Source organism: Sminthopsis crassicaudata, chromosome 1 (genome assembly GCF_048593235.1).
Source record: "Sminthopsis crassicaudata isolate SCR6 chromosome 1, ASM4859323v1, whole genome shotgun sequence".
NCBI classification, from domain to species: domain Eukaryota; kingdom Metazoa; phylum Chordata; class Mammalia; order Dasyuromorphia; family Dasyuridae; genus Sminthopsis; species Sminthopsis crassicaudata.
In genome coordinates, this window is record NC_133617.1 from 71,510,264 (window position 1) to 71,528,634 (window position 18,371).

Consider the following 18,371-nt stretch of genomic DNA (forward strand, 5'->3'; position numbering starts at 1 on the left):
GTACCCGAAGGGGTGCGCTACAGCACAAACCACAACCTGCCCCACCTTGCCAGGGAGCTTCGGGGTCAGGGCTCCAGGGCTGATGAACACATCTCGTTTTCCCTCTTTCTACGGGATCCAGATGCCTATGTCCTCTTTCTTAGACAGTGTCACCACTCCTGATTCCTCTTTAAGAGCATAGAATGCGGAATTTGGAAGAAGGTAACATTGGAAAGACATCAGGTGGGCCTCTACCTATCCTTTTGTCTCGAGAATGACGTTTTCTCTATGCACTGTTTTGTACCAAGAATAATTTGACTTTCTCGGACTCCTCCGTCACGGTGTACAACACTTCCAAAAGAGCCTGGACACAGAAGTGGAGACAGAGGAATTAGAATGTAAGCTCCTTCAAGGCACACGCTTTATACCCCCCCCTCCAAATCCTTATATATGATGCTAACAAATATTTATAGAATTGAAGAGTGGAGCAGAGAAGCAGAAAAGCAAAAGAATACAGAGCCAAACATAGGAGACTGGGTAGTCTTTCCTAAACGTGTCATAGAAGAGGATTTTCCCTTTCCCAGGACTTGGTCACTGCTCCTAGCGATCATTATGCCCTTATGAGGGAATGGTCCTTGTTTCACACCCGTCCCCAGACCCAGTCAGCGTTCATTCTTCCACCCCATATCTGAAGAGAGAGGGTTCCAGAATTCCCAAGAGTATTTTATAGCTAAATCTTGCAGGGCTGCCCTCGTTGACCTCGTCGTAGGGTGAAAAGAGCAAAGGGTACAGTTGTCGGGTTACAAAGAGTCGATGAGGATAAGGGGAAAGGAAGGAATGGGGCAGTATCAGGAAGGAGAGAGATTAAAATTCAAAAGATAGACGAAGTCAGGCTTGGGGAGTAGCGGGACTGCGGGGGGCCTGGACGGCGCGTCTCTGCCTCCACCTGCCGAGCCGACTGGGGGCCGGGAGGGGGAGCAGGGTAGCGGGGTGAGGAGGCGGGGGGAACCCTTGCACAGAACAGCCAATGAGCTGCTCCGGCGGCGGCAGCTGGTGGTATAAAGGGCCGGGGGCGGCGGCGCCGCGACACACAGCGCGCAGCTCACAGCGCGGGCCGGGGCTGGGGCCGGGGCGGGCGGGCGGGCGGGGAGCGGGGACAAGCAGGGCCGGGGCCGGGGCTGGGCGGCGGCTACAGCTGCGGCTAGGGAGGAGCATTGCTATTTATTTTGGGAACCGCAGCTCCCCCTCCCCTGGGCCCCCCCGCCCCTAGCATCCCAGAGCTAGCTGGGCAGAGCCGGGGGCGTCACCAGCTCCCCCGCCCCCCCCCCCGACGCCGCCGCCCCCCCAAACCATCTTCACGCTCTCGCCTCTCCCTCCTCCGCGGCCGCCGCCTCCCCATCAGGGTTGGGCCTCCTGGATCGCTGCTGCCGCCGCTATCCTCGGTCCTCCCGATTATCCCCCAGTTTCCCTCTTCGAGGGAGCGGCCGCCTCCGGAGTTAACGAGCGGTGAAGCTCAGGCCGCGGGCCTCGCATGGTGCCGGGGCCTCTGGGCTGACGGACGCCCGAATTCGGGCCCCCCAGAGCTGCCTCTAACCAAAACCGCGCCCGCCGGACCCAGAAGAATGGTCACTGTAGGTATCCTCTGTCCGCCTAGCGGCTCGCGAAGGGACGGGGGGAGGGGTAGCAAATTTGGAGGATGATAGGGCATTTGGAGGAGGGAAGTGAAGAATGGGTCGATTTGCTGGGCGTCCACCTCACCCCCCCCCCCCCCCGTGAGGCCAGGCTGGGTCCCCTCCCCCTCCTCCTCCTGCCTGAGGATGCTGAAGCGCTGCGGACTCAGGAGCCTCATGGGCCTGGTGGGGGGAGGGTAAGAATGGGCCCGAGCGTTAGAAAGATGAAGGGAGGGGGAAACGACGGGGGGTGGGGTGGGAATGGAGGGCCCTAGGGAGAAAAGAACAGAGCTCGACAGCCTGGGAAGGGGGGGGGGTTGAAATTAGGGCCTGGATTGGAGAGAAAGGTTGATATATAATAGATTGGAACCGAGGGTGGGGACTGCCCTGGAAGATTGGAGAGGGGGGAACACGGACAGGGCTGGGCCCGAGCTAGCGCAGGTTAGGGGAGAAATCATCTTGGGAAGATATTGAGGGGATGTTCTATAGGAATGGGTCGAGAGTCCTGGTAAAGGAGGGGGTGGACTAAAATGAGATGAGGACGGGGCCTCGGAGATGGGGGGAGGGAAATAATAGGGTTGGATCCAAGCTCCAGCTTCGGCGTTATGGGTTTGGTTGAAAGGGGGTGCAAACGGAAAAGAGATGAAGATGTGGGCCTGGATCCAATGGGGAACCTGCTTCCTTGGGGGATGGAACCCGGGGAGATGGGAGATGGAGAGATGGGGCCTGAATGGGGGAATAGGGCCGGGTGGGGCTGCGTTGCGCTGCGCAGGGCCCCGGGGAGCGGCGGTGGCAGACTCAGGGAATGGGCTACTGAGCGGGGGCGCTATTGCTGTCTGGGGGGGGGAGGCGGGTGTGTCCAAGGACTGTCGTTACATCGAGATTCTGGGGTCTCGGGCCGAGCGGGGGCTGGGGGGGGCGGCGTTTGTCCTCCGCCCGGTCGACCTTGCGGCAGGAGGGGCGGGGGCCAGGCGGGGGGGGGGGGCTGGGGGCGCTGTGCCCGCCCTGCTGGAATGCCGCGGGCCCGGCCCGAGACATCTCTTTGTTTCTCGGTTCTTCTCGCCACCGCCGCCGCTGTCTTGCGCGGACGCCTTCGCAGCCGCCTCGGGTTTGGGCGGGGGGGAGGGGGAGGGGGAAATGAGGGAGGGGGGAATGGGAAGAAGGAAAGAGAAACTGGGAGTTCATAGGGGTGGGGGCTCCCATCCTCTTTCCAAGGGTGGCTACGAACCGAGAATGGGGGTGGAGGATGGGGGGTGAGGGTCATCGATGCAGCAATAGAGGAGGGGAGGGAGGGCTGCGGCAGGGGTAGGCACCAACCCAACCCCACGCCCCTCCAAGAACCTGAGCCCCCACCTCCGGTACCAAGCCTCCCACTTCGAGGTACCACGCATCAATGACCCCCACGATCCTGGAGACTTCCAAGAGTTCCCGACCACCAATATAGGTTTTGGGGGCCTACCGGCCCCCAAACTCTTCAGAAGACCCCAGTTCTGCAGACCTTAGATCCTCCCCCTCCCCACACACCCAGTCTCAGTTTAGGTTCTTTCAGAGAAAAAGTCGGTCTCTGGGCGCTCTGTTTTATCCCCAAATCCACCTGCCATCCAGCCTCCGCCCCCAGCCCAGGGCGTGTCTGAAGGACACCCTTCTTTCTGCACCCCCTCCTTCAATCGCCATCCCTAGGACCTAGCGAGACCAGTGACCGGCAGGGGGAGTGGCCTCAGAGTGAGCTGGGAGCCCTAGGGCGAAGGGGTTCGGGCTCTGCCTGGGGGTGACCTTGAGCCCGCGAGCTGTGGAGGAGCGGGCGCGGGGGCTGCAGAAAGCGCTCGCGTAGCTGTGCTCCGGCCCCGCCCCGCCCTGCCAGACCCCACCCAACCAGACCCCACCCCACCGTGCCTAGCCCCGCCGGGCTGGGCCTGAAGGTTTTCAGCAACCAGGGAGCTGGCCAGTTCCCGGGCTCTGGGCCCCTCCCACGTCGGCCCCGCCCCTCATGCCCCGCCCACACCGGCCCCGCCCCGAGCCCGTTGGGGTTCCAGGCAGCTACAGCCAGCGCCCAGCAGGCAGTCCAATCCCGCAAGTGATTTCCTGCCCGCAGCCTTCTTTCTCTCGGCCTCCCTTCCGTACCTGGGCTTCCTTTGTTTTGTGTCTTCTCTTGCTGGCTCTATCTCTTAAGTACCTATTTCTGGACCTGTATCTCTGTCCTTGCCTTGCTTTTTCTTCTCTGTGACTCTGCTTTCCACCACCCCCCCCATCTCCCACCCTCGCCCCCCAGTTTGCTCTGCCCCCAGTTCTCTAGCCCTGGCCTCCGCTCTCTCCTTGTACCTGTCCGATTCCTGCCCTTTGCTTTGTCTCTGCCCCTATGTCTCTGCCCAGTCTCTTCTCTCGGGTCCATTACGCCAGTGTCTCTGTTCCAGCCAAGGTGCCTTTTTCCTCTCCTGTTCTGTCCTTCCCCCTGTCTGTCTCAGCGCGCCCTGCTTGTCTCATCCTCCGCCCTTAACACGTCTGTGTTCCTGTCCCTGCTCTGTCCTGCCCTCTCTCCTCTATAACTGTCTGTCTTTCTGTTCTATCTCTCTCTCCCTTATCCACCTCTACCTCTCAAGGCACTTCTCTCCCTCTATCTTCTAGCCTGTACATACTGCTCCTCTCCCTGTCCTTCCTGGTTTCCCTTGTCTCTTTACCAGGATCTTTTGCCTGTGGAGTTTCATACTGACTTCTTATCCTGGGGCCAGGATTGGGTTTAACCAGCAATTCTCCTGCTCTCCAGAGGCCCAGGGTTCATATATTCTTAGAAATTGGGAGACAATGTATTTCTAAGCTTTTTTCCTATCCCATCTTCTCTTTAGTGGTGAAAGAGACAAATCAGTGAGAGTGCAGAGAAAACCCTCTCCCTAGAGCCAAGCCTCTATCCCCCAAGTCAAACTTTATGGTTTTTGCTTCCCTTCTTGAGTAAAAACCAAGGCAAAATGTCCTCTAGATGGGGATTCACAAATGATCAGAGATCCTACACTGGGAGACATCTGGAATTGTTGGAGGTAACCCCTGAAACTCCCCCTAACCCCAACACAATTTGTGGAGAGGTTAGGTGAGATGGGTGGGGCAGAGCTTTGAAGAAAAAGAAACCTCGGGGAGACTCAGTTTATCAAATTCACAGCCGTTCCTAAGGAATGAGGAACCCTTGGGTGGAGGCAAGAAAGGAAGATATAAAACACCATAGAGAGGACTAAACTGAGAGTAAACTGAGGCAGGACTGTGAAGGAAGAGGTAGTCAGGGAGAGAAACCCTTGCACCATAAATGTGACCCAGCCTTCTTGATTCTCCAGTCCAGAACTCCAGGATCCCCTTTTCTCTAGGCATAAAGGGGGTGGGGGTGCGAGAATGGGAATGCCAGAGCCTTAGGCCCGGTGGTGGCAGGCAGCCCTCGTGCCGCTGACGCCACCGCTCAATGCCCCATTGTTGGGAGGAGGAAGGGTAGGGAGGGGGTGGTATTTGTATGTGTCTGTGTCTCTGTATTTGTCTCCCTATGTCTGTCTCTCTGTGCTAGGGAATCTCAACTTCCTATGTCTCAGGTGTGTTTGTTGCTGAAATGATACTTCCCAAATGTTACTTACTTAAAAGAGGTGCTTTCTGTATGGAGCAATCTCTCCAGCAGGACTGATTCACTCCATGGGGGGCATCTGTTTGGAGGACTTCTCTGTATAGGAAAGACATCATGATTTAGGTTGTGGAATTTAGAGCTGGAAGATCTTATCAGTTATCTGGCCCAATCCTCTCATCTTGCAGAGCAGCAAACTGATTTGGCCCAGAGTGGAGAAGTAATTTGCCTAAAGTCACACATATAGTAAGTGACAAAGTCCAGATTCAAATCTAGGCTCTTTGACTTCAAATCTAGAGGAGGAGGGGGGGAGGAGAAGCGCCTACAATATTGGGAGATGGTTTCTGACTTGTTGGGGAGAGGGACATAGTCAGCTGAGCTGGGACTGGGTAGTGGGGCGCTTCAGCTTAGTCCAGGGAAGAATTTCCATGGCAACCAGCCTAGGCCTTCCTTCTGCAGTCCAAAGACAGAGAACAGACATGAGACAGAAAGTATGTGAAAGCTTGGGGCCTTTTTGTTTTTGTTTTTCTTGAGAATGCCTAATTCTCTTTTCTCTGAAATGATCTCTGTGTGTCTGTGGACATCATCCTGGTTTCTCGCCTCTGTTTCAGCGTGTCTGGGTATTTCCCCACACATTTCTTTGGCCATGCATGTCTCTGGCTCTCTGGGCATCCCTGTTGTACATCTACATGTCTCTGCCTCTGTGTTTGTTTTTCGGTGTCTTACTATTTCCGAGTTTGTCTCTGGTCAGGATATGGCTGTTCTCCCAAGCAATGGAAATCTCCCTCCCCCGCCCCCACCCCCGACAGGGGCCATATGCCAGGCTGGACTGGAGCAGGCGGGGCAGGGAGGGGATGGATCCTGGCTTGATCTGATCCCCATTAGAGGCTTAGTCAGCTCAGTCCTGGATGAAACTGAAACTGCTAAGTCTCAGGGTTGGGGGTGAGATGCATGGTGGGATAAAGTCTCAGGCCAGAGCATCCTTCTAGGGAGGTCCCAGCAAACTCCCTCTCTGGGTACGGGGAAGGTGTCACAAGGAAGGCAGGATGTGGGACCTTGAGGGGGCTGTGTGTGTGTGTGCAGATGGGGGTGGCTTAGCCCCCCGAGGCTCACGAGTCATGGCAATGGGGCCTCCCCCATGTCTGTCTCAAGTCCTGTACTTGTAGGGAGGCTTTTGGGTCCTGCAGTCCAAACTGACTGTCACCAAGGCCCCATATTCTCTTCTCTGGCCTCCACCTCTACAACTCCATGTGGTCTTGAAGTCTGGGTGCTCGATCTCTGAGCCCTCCCTTCCCACGGTCCCTCACCAAGCATGGCTCCTTTTGTCTCCAGCAGATAATTAGCACCATGGAGACTCAGGTGTCCGGAGGCCCCCCCCCTACAGCCCTGCCCAATGGGCCGCTTGTCAGCACCAATGGAGCCACCGATGACAGCAAGACCAACCTCATTGTCAACTACCTGCCCCAGAACATGACGCAGGAGGAGTTCAAAAGCCTCTTTGGCAGCATTGGGGAGATCGAGTCATGCAAGCTGGTCCGAGACAAGATCACAGGTGAGGGCCCTGCTCCTGGAAGGCGGGGATGGACAGTGTCAGCACTGGGAAAGAGAAAAAAAGGAGAAAGGGGGCCGGGGGTTAGTCCCTGTTAGACAAAGTCCTAGTGGGAGGCCATGGGGAGGAAGGAAATCACAGGTGGTCCTAGGGAGGGAGTGGAGGAAGGAGATCACAGATGGTCCCGAGGTCATGGGTGGTATGAAGTTACAGATGCTCATCCAGGAAAGGGGAGAGGTCAGGGAGCTGGGGGGGCGGGGGTCATGGGTGTCCAAGTTGGAAAAAGGGGGATTGAGCCACAGGACCAGAAAATGGGATGCTTTGGAATCCTGGCCTGGTGTCACTGGCCTGCCAGGCTTAGGATTTGAGAGCTTAGAGGCTCGGATTTTGAGAGATCTGAGTTTGGGATTTGGGGATAATCAGTTTCAGATTGCAGGATCTATCAAATGAGATGTTCTAAGTACTCTGTGAACCTTAAAGCCCCATATAAGTAAATAATAGCTAATATTAGGGGATTTTGTTCCTGCCTGCAAAGGCTAATTGTCCCCCTCTAATACCCCCATCCCTTCCCTGGATCTCCCCCTCCCCAGGGCAAAGCTTGGGCTATGGCTTCGTGAATTATGTGGACCCCAATGATGCGGACAAAGCCATCAACACCCTCAATGGCCTCAAGCTGCAGACCAAGACCATCAAGGTCAGCCCCCTGTGTTCGGCCTGCTCCCCAAAATGGGGTCAGCCCCCTGCGCCCCAGGCAGGGCGGACAGAAGGCTGACCCGGGGTCAGGGATGGGGGAGGGGACAGGCTTGGCACTTTCCATGTTTTTGTCATGGAAATGGAGGGAGGGGCCCATCTGGTGCCTGAGCTGCCTAATTAGGGCATGGTGGGGGGAAGGGGGATTAGTGACCACAGGCCCCGCCCCTCCCCCTTTGTCTGTGTCCGTGTGAGTTTCTGCTTCTGTGTGAGTGAGAGTGAGTGAGTGTGTGTGTGATCGATCAAGTGAGTGAGTGTGTGCTTGGTGGTGGTGGTGGGGCGGAGGGGGGAGGGCCACAATTGTATCAGAGAAGGGAAGGAACTGTGTTGAGTGGGAGGCCCCGCTTCTGGACACCTGGGCTTCTGTTGATTCAGAAGAGAGCAGGGTCAAACCCTGGGTCAAGACCCCCCACCCAGGGCTTTCCCTCTACCCTTCCATCTCTCTTCAGGTCTGTTTCTGTTTCATCGACAATAAGTCTCTGTCTCCTGTCCCAGTCAGTCTGTCTTTGTCTGTCTTCCCCCCTCCCTCTCCCCTTCTCTCTTCCTCCCTCCCCTCCCCCTCCTTCCCTCTCTCCCTAACTCTCGCTCTCTCTCTTTCTCTCTCATTTGCATATCTTTGTCTCTCTCCTTCCTAACTCTTTTCCCTCTGTGCCCGTCTGTCTTTCTCCTGCTCCTGTCTGTGTTACTGTCTCTCTAACTAGAGGGGAAAGGGGTCCCTCCCCTGGAAATCTGGGCGGGGGAGAGGAGTGGCTCAGAGACGGCTTCTCCACACCACAGGGGAGGCGGGGAGAAAAGTCTGATCGGAGTTTCCCAGGAGACTTAGTAGTGCTTTGACTCGCACCTTCCCCGACCCCCCAAAAGCGCTGTCCCCTGCCCAAGTTCCTGTGTCAGTGACTGGCATCTGCCTGTGGGGACATCGAGGCTCTTAGGAAACAGGGGCCTGAAGCCTGCCGGGGCTCCGCTTCTGACCTGCTGTGTGACCATAGGGAGGCCCCTTTGTGCCCAGACTAGCCTTCAGGTTCCCTGTCTCCAGAAGGGGAAGGGAAGGGTGGGGGTGGACAAGCGGCTGCTAAGCCCGGGGTTGCCCCCTCACTCCCGCTGGCCCTGGATCCCGCATGGGTCCCTAATGCCCCCAGGTGTCCTACGCCCGGCCCAGCTCAGCCTCCATCAGAGATGCCAACCTGTATGTGAGTGGCCTCCCCAAGACCATGAGCCAGAAGGAAATGGAGCAGCTCTTCTCCCAGTACGGGCGCATCATCACCTCCCGAATCCTCGTAGATCAGGTCACAGGTCAGCACAGCCCATCCTGCCTCCTTCGACCCAAGGGTGGGAGGGGGAAGAACCCTTGGGAGTGGGGAGCTAATCAGAAGCCTCCAGGAGCTCACAGAGGCCCCAAGAGCAGAGATGTAGGTCAAGGGGAAACTGAGGTCTGGCCCGGCCCCCTGGCAGCCTACCACCCAACTCTGGACACTCCCCCTTCCTAATGCTGACTCCTTCAGGCCAGGGAGGGAAAGGCGAGTGCCTGCTAGGCCCACCGTGCCAGCCTGCCAAGGAGACCTTTTGGTTGGTCCAAAGCAAAGGGGGCAGGGCAGGGGTAGGAGGACTGGAGAAGGAAGTGACTCCAGAGGGATGGGTCCCAGGCTCAGGGGCATCAGAATGAAGGGGGTTGGAATACCCAGCTCCAGATGCTCAGGCCACATGCCACAGCAAGGCCCCTCCCCTGTCTCCTGCTCAGGGCAGAATTGGTCGATGAGCTGCACTTTGCAGGGCATCGATTGAGGTATTGATCAGAGTCACTGATCTGGTACCTCAGGCACTTGGGGGGGGAGGGGGATTCTCTATCTCTGTTCTCTCTTCCCCTACACATGTGCCATTGGGCATAGGGCAGTGGGGAGGGGGAATTGAAGCCTCAAATTATCTCCCTCGCCACAAAGTTACAGAAATCCCAGTTAGAAGGGAATTTCAGAGATCATTTAATATACCTGTGTCCAAATAGGAGTTTCCCTGACGTTATTTATCTAGTTTCTACCTCAAAATCTTCACTCCAGGAGATTCTTTCCACACACTTATGTGTCTTTCTGCAACCTCTACCAGAGTTCCTAGTCCTTTTCTTGGGATTAAGTAGATTGAATCTATTTCTTTTTCCATACCCTTCAAATACTTGAAAACCAGTTCTCCTATTCCCTCAACCCCTTCTCTTCTCCAAATTAACTATGCACAGTTCTTTCAATTAATGTAAAGAAGAGGACGTTCACGTGTCCTAAGCTAACCATCCTCTTGGTCACCTTACTTGGAACTATTCCAGCCTGCTAGTCTTTTCCTAATTTGTGGTACCCAGGACCAGAGACAGCTCTCCAGATATAGCCTGTCCTGATCTGAGACAGAACCTAGTAGTACTCTGGACAATGGAATGATAACAACTCCCGTTTCTAGGGCATTTGATACACATTATCTCATTTGACTCTCACCACTAGTCCCCCAGAGACAGGTGCTATTATTATCCCCATTTTACAGGTGAAAAAACAGACTCATGGAATTTATATGAGCCCAGGCTCACACTGCTAGGGAGTGACAGACCCAGGTCTTCTTGATTCCATCATCAGTATTCTAGCCTTTAGTCTCCACTGTCTCTACTACAGCATATGAGATTTTTTTTTAATCTCCATGTTAGACTTTTAACTAATAGTGAGCTTTAAAATACATTCAAATGCAAAGATCCACATACCTGTCCTCCTCTGTAATTGTGACTTGTGTATATCAAGAGTAGGATTTAAGTCCTTTGTTCCTACTAAATTTCCTCTTAGGAACATATATTCAGAGAAGGAAGATATCTCAGTCATCCATTTTTCAGATGAAGAAGCTTCCCAGAGATGGAAAATTACTTGTCCAGAATCATACACATGACTGGCGTCAGATCTTTTGGGCTTTGGCCCATCATTCTAGCCAAGATGTTTTGGGATTCTAGAATATTGAAAATATTAAAATAATGCCTGGCATACAGTAGGGATTTAATAACTGTTTATTGGCTCACTCACTGACTGTGAGTCAAGGCTGGAAGAGGCTATTCAGAGCTAGGTTGAAAAGTTCTTGTATTTCATCCTAAGAGACAATGCTTTTTCTTGATGGCCAGTGAAAGATCACGAGTTTTTTTTTTTTTTTGAGTAGCAAGATCACATGTACAGAATAGTTTCCTCTTATAATATTCTGAAAGACAGGCTCCACTGGGGAGAAACTTTAGGGAAGAAGTCAATGAAGGGTCCTAAGTGGTTCCAAAGAGAGGGAAAGAGCTTGGAAATGAAAGCAATACAAGAAAGTGGAAGGAAGAAGGATTGTAGGATTTTGTCAACTGATTAGAAATGAAGATGGATAGAGGCTGAAAGATCACATATGAGTCAGGTTTTATGTCTTGAGTCTCTCGGAAGGTGGAGCCACATAAGTGTGAAGATCCCAGGAGGGGCTGGCTCTGAGGCAAGAAAAGTGGCTATAGACTTTCTGTCCCGTTGTATACAAATGGTTTTGACTGATTTCAGCATTGTTGCCATCTATGCTTTCAAGAGCCCAGTCTTTGATAAAAATATTTAAGAATTCAAAGCCCAGGCCAGGTCCCTGGGGCCCTCCACTATAGATCTCTCTCTAGATGGACCTCAGTGCATCAATCATCACTTTTTGAGCCTGGTCATTAGATAATTTCAGAAACCTCTTTATCTGGCCTGTATCGCTACATCTTGTCCTAAAGGATTTTCACGAGAGAGATTGCTAAAAGCTTGCAGAAATCTAGATAGACTTATATACATCAATCAGTCAACCAACCAGCATTTAAGTATTCACTGTTGCCCCAGTGCAGTAAGTGCAAAAGTAAAACAGATTCTCTCTGAAAGAGCTTTGATTATGTTGGGTGATACCCACAAATATAAGGAGAAGAGATAAATGTAAAAGAAATGTGATTTAGGTGAGTGAGCCACTCACATTTTAAAATCTCAAAAATCTGGGGAAATTGAGAAAGGCCTCCCTAAAAAGTTCATATAGAACTGAGACTGGAAGAGAGACAAAGGGTTCCAAGAGTTGGGAAGGAAAAGGGAAATCATAGTACAGGAGATAGCTAGTATATCGAGGCTCTGAAGTGGGAGCTACAGTCACTGTGTGTGATGGGCAGTGATATGTAATCAATCTAAGAAAAGATGATCTGGAACCAGATTGTAAAGGGCTTTAGATACCAAAGAGAGGAATGTATATTTTATTCTACAGGAATGGGGGAGCCACTGAGGTGTTTTTTTCTTTTCTTTTCTTTTTTTTTTTTTTTTTTGAGTAAGGGAATTAGGGGTGATCCAAACTTAAGAAGATCAATTTGTCAGATTTGTGAGGGATTGGAGAGAGGAGATTGAATGTAAAGAGATCTTACATTCAGTAAATAATTGCAGTAGTCTAGGTGAGAAGTAATGAGATCCTGAAATATCACGGCAGCCATATAAGTAAAGAGAAGGAGAGAAGTGAGAAAAGTTAAGAAGGCTAACACAAAATTTAGCAATTAATTGGCTATGTGAAGCACAAGTAAAAATGATTGTGAGTGACACTTATGAAATGAAGCATAGTAATGCCCTTTTTTTGGAGGGGAGATATTAGGTGGAGGGGCTCAAGGGAAAATAGGACAGTTTAGACATGTTGAGTTTGAGATGCCTGTGGGACATTGAGGTAGAGATGTCGATGTCACTCTCCATTTTAATCATTCAAATAACACTGTCAAAAAAAGAAAAGCTTTTAGACTGCCCTTCAAGAACCCATTCTTGGCTTTTGTGACTGCTACTTTCCATTGTAAGTACTCACAAACCTCCTCTGTAATCATTCCAGAATACTGTCAGGAATCAATGTTAAGCTTAGATAGATCTTGAGTCTGAAAACTCTTCACTTCTTGCTTTGTTGAAAATCAGGACATTTGCTTCTCTCCACTCCAATACATTTCCTACTCTCCATTAAAAAAAATACTTAATTATTATATATTTTGGTTTTACATTACCTTCATTTTCAAATAAGTTCTTCCTCCCCCTCCTCCCAAGGAACCCATCTCTCTTAAAAAAGAATTGAAAAGATGAGTAGGGGGAAGGCAGGTCAGAAACACCAGTGTAGTCTGACAGTATATGCAATATTCCAATATTCCCTTTCTGGGATCAACCTTGTTCATTATAATGAAAGAACCTGAAGGTTTTTTGTTATTGTTGTTGTTCTTTCCATTTACATTGTTATAGTCATTTTGTATATTGTTTTCGTGGTTTTGCCAACTTGTCAGATGTCTTCCCAGGCTTCTCTGAATTCTTCCTGTTCTTTCTTTCTTGTATGGCAGCAATATTTCTTTATATCTAATCACTGTATGTTTAGTTCTTTCCCAGCTGATGGGTATCACTTTGTTTCCAATTCTTTGCTACCACAAAAAATAATGTCATTAATAGTTTGCTTCATATAGAATCTTTCTTACTGTCTTTAGTCTCCTTGAAAGGCAGATTTCCTGCAAATTCTACATGACTTTTCAGAGATCCCTAACAGATGTTCATTACTCAGACTCTTCAGTTCCTTCAGCTCCTTGATTTTCTGTACTGATCCCTTTTTTTCTCAATAGCATTTTTTTCGATTACCTATAAAGATAGTTTTCAACATTCATTTTTGTAGGAATTCGTGTTCCAAATTTTTCTCCTTTCCTTCCTTACCTTTCCTCTCCCGGAGAGCTAAGCAATCTGATTTAGGTTAAACATGGCAATCCTTTTAAACATATTTCCATATTTGTTGTGTTCTGCACTGATTCCTTTAAGTCCATTAAAAATACTTAGCACATGAGCCAGGATACTGCAGTGGAGTGAAAGCTGGAGTCGGGAAGATTGGAATTCCAATCCTGCCTCAGACATTTATCAGCCATACATTTCTCAGCTTCAGTTTCTTCATGTGTAAAATGGGGATAATAATAGCAATAGTAATAACAATAATAATGATGATGATGATGATAGTGAAGCTCAAATGAGATACTATATGTAAAACACTTTTCAAGCCTTCAAGAATTCTATAAATGCTACTTAATATCATACATTAATGACTAAAGCTCAGCTGAGGATGGCTACAGGCTTACCTTACCATGGTCCTCTCTGTCCAGATTTAGTCTAGCCTCAGTTAAAAGACAATTCTCCTTGGAGAAAAAGGAAACAAAATAAGAGTTAAATAACTTTTCAATTTATCTGTTACCCCTTCTTAGTGTCTCCCTCACTGTGAAAAAAGGGCCCCCATTTTTGATTTTTCTTTTCCCTACTTGTCAACCTGGCTTTTAAAGCCTCATGTAGCAGCTGGTCTTTAAAAAATCAATGCTGTGTTTTCAAACGCTGAAAATTGTGATTTCTCCCCCAAAGGAATTAGAGTAAGCAATGGGGAAAGAAATTGTCATTTTTAATGGAAATTTTTACTATCATATTTTGTTTTTGCATCACCTGCATTTCTAATGCTATTAGTCTTCTTCCATCTCTCTCCCAAAGAGCCATCCCTTACAATATCTCTTATAACAAATAATAGTAATAATAAAGACCAAAACCAGGGGGAGGGGGGAACACAATTGAACAAAACTAATCAACACGTTGAGTTAGGCTGTCTCCTGCAGTTGTTCCACCCTCATGGGATAGGTGTATTCTTCTCTGGGGCCAAGCTTGGTCAGCTATAATTTCACAGAATTGAATTTCGTGGATTTTGTTGTTGTGGTGGTTGTTCTTTCTGTCCATGTTGTTATTATGGTCTTTGTGTCCACTGTTTTCCTCATTTAGCTCTGCTTCCTCCAGGTTTGCTTCTCTTTCCTGCTCACATCCCTTTGCATCATCTCATTTGTCTTCCCACATTTCTCCCTATTCATCATATCCGCAATTTCTTACAGTTCAGTAACATCTCATTATGTCCACACGATGGAATTTGTTTAGTCCCCTCCCAGTTAATGGGCATCTACTTTCTTTTCATGTCTTTCCTGCTTAAGGCTTTGGAGAGCAGGGACTATTTGACTTTTGTCCTTGCATCCCTAGCACCTAACACAATGCACAGAGCACACAGTAGGTGCTTTGGAAATGTTTTGTGGTTGTATTGACACACAAAAAAAAGTGTCACTACTTTATGTCACCTTAAAGAATTGGAAATCAAGTAGATGTCCATGGATTGGGGGAGTGAATGTGGGATGTGGATGTAAGGGAATATTTCTGTGCTGTGAGAAAAAGATGGATACAGAAAAGCAGGGGCAGACTTAATGGATGGATGCAAAACAAAGTAAGCAGAAACAGGGAAAAAAAAGATACACACAATGACCACAGCAGTGTAAATGGAGAAAACAACAGAACAACTAACCCTGAATATTATGAAATTTTAATGACCAGGTTTGGCTCAAAAGAAGAGATATTAAAAAAACCATCTCCCCTCTGTTCATTATGCTGTTGGAGGGGGGGGATATGGGTGTGGCCACTGTATATAATGTCAGATTTTTCCGGGATGTATTGATTAGTTTTGCTGAACTGCTCTTTTCCCTCATCTTTTGCATTCTTTTTTATAAAGTCTGGCTCTCTGGGAGGTGGAGGGGGGTAGGAGAGAAGAGATCAACTGGGAAATGTAGGAAATGTAAAAATATCAATAAAATTTACTTTAAAAAAGAAAAACTTTTTATCATTGATTTCCTAAGACTATTTTTATAGGACCTGCCACTCTTTGAAACTCATTCTCTGTTACCTAACCTTGCTTTCAACTTCTGTACATTTGTTTAAAGGATCTCAAGTGGTTCTCTGTGTATTCCCAAGTGGGGTTCTTTTTTGAGATTTAATATGGCTTTGTGCAAAGGACACTGGATTCAGTCAAAAATCTCACAGAGTTGTGGGTAAAGTGCTTTGCAGACCTCAAAGCCCTGTAGAAATGTGAGCTATTTATCTTAAAATTTTTTTTGACAATTTCCCCTTTTCTTCCTCATCAGAACCCACCTGTGTCCTGGGGTTTAAGGGCATCAGAGTCCCCCCCCCTTGTTTCTCCCTCCCTCTTAGGCACATTACAGGGTAGGGGGCTGCCAGAGCCCCTCCCCCCCCACAGGGCTCCTCACCCACTCCCCCTCCTGCACAGGTGTGTCTAGGGGCGTGGGCTTCATCCGGTTTGACAAGAGGATTGAGGCAGAAGAGGCCATCAAGGGCCTGAATGGGCAGAAGCCGCTAGGCGCCAGTGAGCCCATCACTGTCAAGTTCGCCAACAACCCCAGCCAGAAGACAGGCCAGGCCCTGCTCACACACCTTTACCAGTCCTCCGCCCGGCGGTATGCAGGACCCCTGCACCACCAGACCCAGAGGTTCAGGTGAGATACCTGGGGCCAGGTCCCCCCCCCCTGTTCTCACCCCCACCATAAAAACCTGTCCCCTGCACAAGAATCCAGCGCCCTTCTAAACAGCAGCCCCGTTCTTACAAAGCGCCCCAGGCCGCCCCCCACCCCCTCCCTGGGCATGTCTCCGCCCAAGCCGAAGCCAGCTTCTCTTAGTGAGGAAGGAGACAAGGCAGAGAGGGTGGCTGCAGCCCGGGAGGGGAGTCTGTCCTAGATCCCGGACACAAGGGCGCCCAGACTCAGGCCGGCCATGTGAGCTTCCGTGCCAGGCAGTGCCCCGGCTGGGAGGGGACGCACTCAGGACAACCCTCTGAGCCGGCCCTCGTCGGTCTGTGAGTCACTGGTGCCTCCCTCCGTCAGACAGTCCCGTGCACCTTCACATCCCCCACCTGGGACCCTTTACTCCCTTCCCTCCCCTTCCCCCCTCCCAGTTCCTTCACTCACCTTCCTCCCTCCCTCCCACAGGCTGGACAATTTGCTAAACATGGCCTATGGCGTAAAGAGGTAACTGGCTCCCCCAGGGCCCCTGATTTCCGATCCCCTCCCCCCACCTGGGGACCCCCTGATCTCTTTCCGTCTCCCTTGCCTCCATGCAGCAAGCTCACCCCTTTCCTGGGTGTCAGGGGCCCCCTGTCCTCCCACTTTCTCATGGATTCTGAGCCCCCTCCTCCCCTCCTCTCCCAGGTCTCTCCCCCATCCCTAGCTTCCACGTCCATGCTGTTAGCAGCTCCCCCCTTCTGCCAGCCCCAGCGGCACCTGGCCCCTCCTAGATCCTCCCCCCCGTCTCCCGACAGTCCCCAGGCCCCTTTTTTTCCACCTTGCCCTGTCTGGCTCCCTCTCCCGTCCCCGCCCCCTTCTTTCACCCACCTGAATCTCGGTGCCCCCTGCCTCTGCCCCTCCTCCTCCCGTTCTGTCCGCCTCTGCTGGTTTTCTGGTTTCCGGTTTCCCATCCCTGCCTCCATCCTCCCCTCCCCTGCTCCGTCTCCCGCCCCCCCCCCCATCCTCGGTGCCCTCTGGTCCCCAGCCCCGTCTTCCCGCCCTCCTCCCCGCCTCCTCCCCGGCAGCCCCCGCCCCTCCCCGCTGCCCCCAACCTCGTGGTCGGGCTGGCTCCCGGCCCCCCCGGCCGGACACCCGCGTTACACCCAGAGTAGTCCCCTGTCGCTCATCGCCAGGTTTTCGCCCATCACCATCGACGGCATGAGCAGCCTGGCGGGTGTGAGCCTGTCCGGGGGCGCGTCGGGCGCCGGCTGGTGCATCTTCGTCTACAACCTGTCCCCGGAGGCGGACGAGAGCGTCCTGTGGCAGCTGTTCGGGCCCTTCGGGGCCGTGACCAACGTCAAGGTCATCCGCGACTTCACCACCAATAAGTGCAAAGGCTTCGGCTTCGTGACCATGACCAACTACGACGAGGCGGCCATGGCCATCGCCAGCCTCAACGGCTACCGCCTGGGCGACCGCATCCTGCAGGTGTCCTTCAAGACCAGCAAGCAGCACAAGGCGTGAGCGCCGGTGGGTGGGCCGGTGGGCCAGGCGGGCTGGGCGGGGCGGGCGGGCCGGGGCAGCGGATAGGCCGGGGTGCGAGAGGGTGGGCAGGGCCGAGACTCGGAGCTGGGCCAGGCTGGGGAGGTGGGGGGCGGGGGGCGCTGACCAGACTCACGGATGGACGGGTGGACGTCTGAACGGACCCCCACCCCCACCCCCCAGGAGCAGGAAGCAGCCACCCAAACTTAGGTCGCCCTCCCGACTCCCCAGTCCCGACCCTTAACCCACCCCAGCAGTAGCCCTTGGACCCACCAGTGTTAGCCCTGGCCCCCCCAGTGTGTTCCTACGGGAACATCCCTCCCTCACCCCCTCCCCCGCTCCCCCACCTGGCCCCCCTGCTCCTCTGCTCCCCTCCCCCCCTCCCTTGCAGCGTGACAGATGTCGACTGACAGACAGGAGGACACGCTGCAACCACTGCTGCTAGGGGCGGGGCGGGGGCTGGGGGGCGCCAGAACCTCCCTCTCCGGCCGGGAAACCGGAGGGTGGGAAGAATGGCCCCCTCCCCCCTCTCTGCCCCGTAACCTCCCGGGTACTAGGGAGCGGGATTAGGTTTGGAGCGGGGAAGGTGCTGGCCTTAGAGAGAGGCTGGGGGTGGGGATGGGCCCCTCCTGAACCCCCCCTTTTTTCTTGCCCTCCCCCCAGATACTGGCTCACTCGCTCACTCTCTCTCGATCTTCCTGAGCACTGAGCTCTTGGTTTCAGTCATTCTGAAAGTTTTTTTTTTCTCTTTTATTTTGGCAAAACAAAAACCGAAGACGCAAAAACCTGGTGGTTTAGCCGGGGCTGGGGAGTCAGAGGAAGTGGGGGTTCAGGGCCCCCCATCATCCTGGGCAAATTCTGCCTGGGACCCCTGCCCTTCCAGGCCCCAGGACCAGGAGGGGTGAGGGAGCAAAGGAACAGGTTTAAAAATCCCCAAAAAAAGAGATCTTGAGA

The 18,371-nt window shown here is 52.1% G+C and overlaps 1 protein-coding gene across 5 annotated transcripts; it reads left to right on the forward strand.

The window, feature by feature from the left end:
- Positions 1-1,284: 1,284 nt before the first annotated feature.
- On the forward strand, positions 1,285-17,427 carry ELAVL3 (ELAV like RNA binding protein 3). Of its 5 annotated transcripts, none has more exons than XM_074311220.1 (8): positions 1,501-1,610; positions 5,427-5,484; positions 6,571-6,790; positions 7,378-7,481; positions 8,674-8,827; positions 15,647-15,872; positions 16,362-16,400; positions 17,048-17,427. In XM_074311220.1, exons 3-8 carry the CDS (start codon positions 6,586-6,588, stop codon positions 17,397-17,399), a joined length of 1,080 nt encoding a protein of 359 aa, XP_074167321.1. In that variant the 5' UTR covers positions 1,501-1,610; positions 5,427-5,484; positions 6,571-6,585; the 3' UTR covers positions 17,400-17,427. The 5 variants fall into 5 exon arrangements, with proteins under 5 accessions (XP_074167338.1, XP_074167311.1, XP_074167301.1 ...); XM_074311229.1 differs by having other exon boundaries at positions 6,574-6,790; XM_074311237.1 differs by lacking the exon at positions 5,427-5,484 and having other exon boundaries at positions 1,285-1,610.
- Positions 17,428-18,371: the final 944 nt, after the last annotated feature.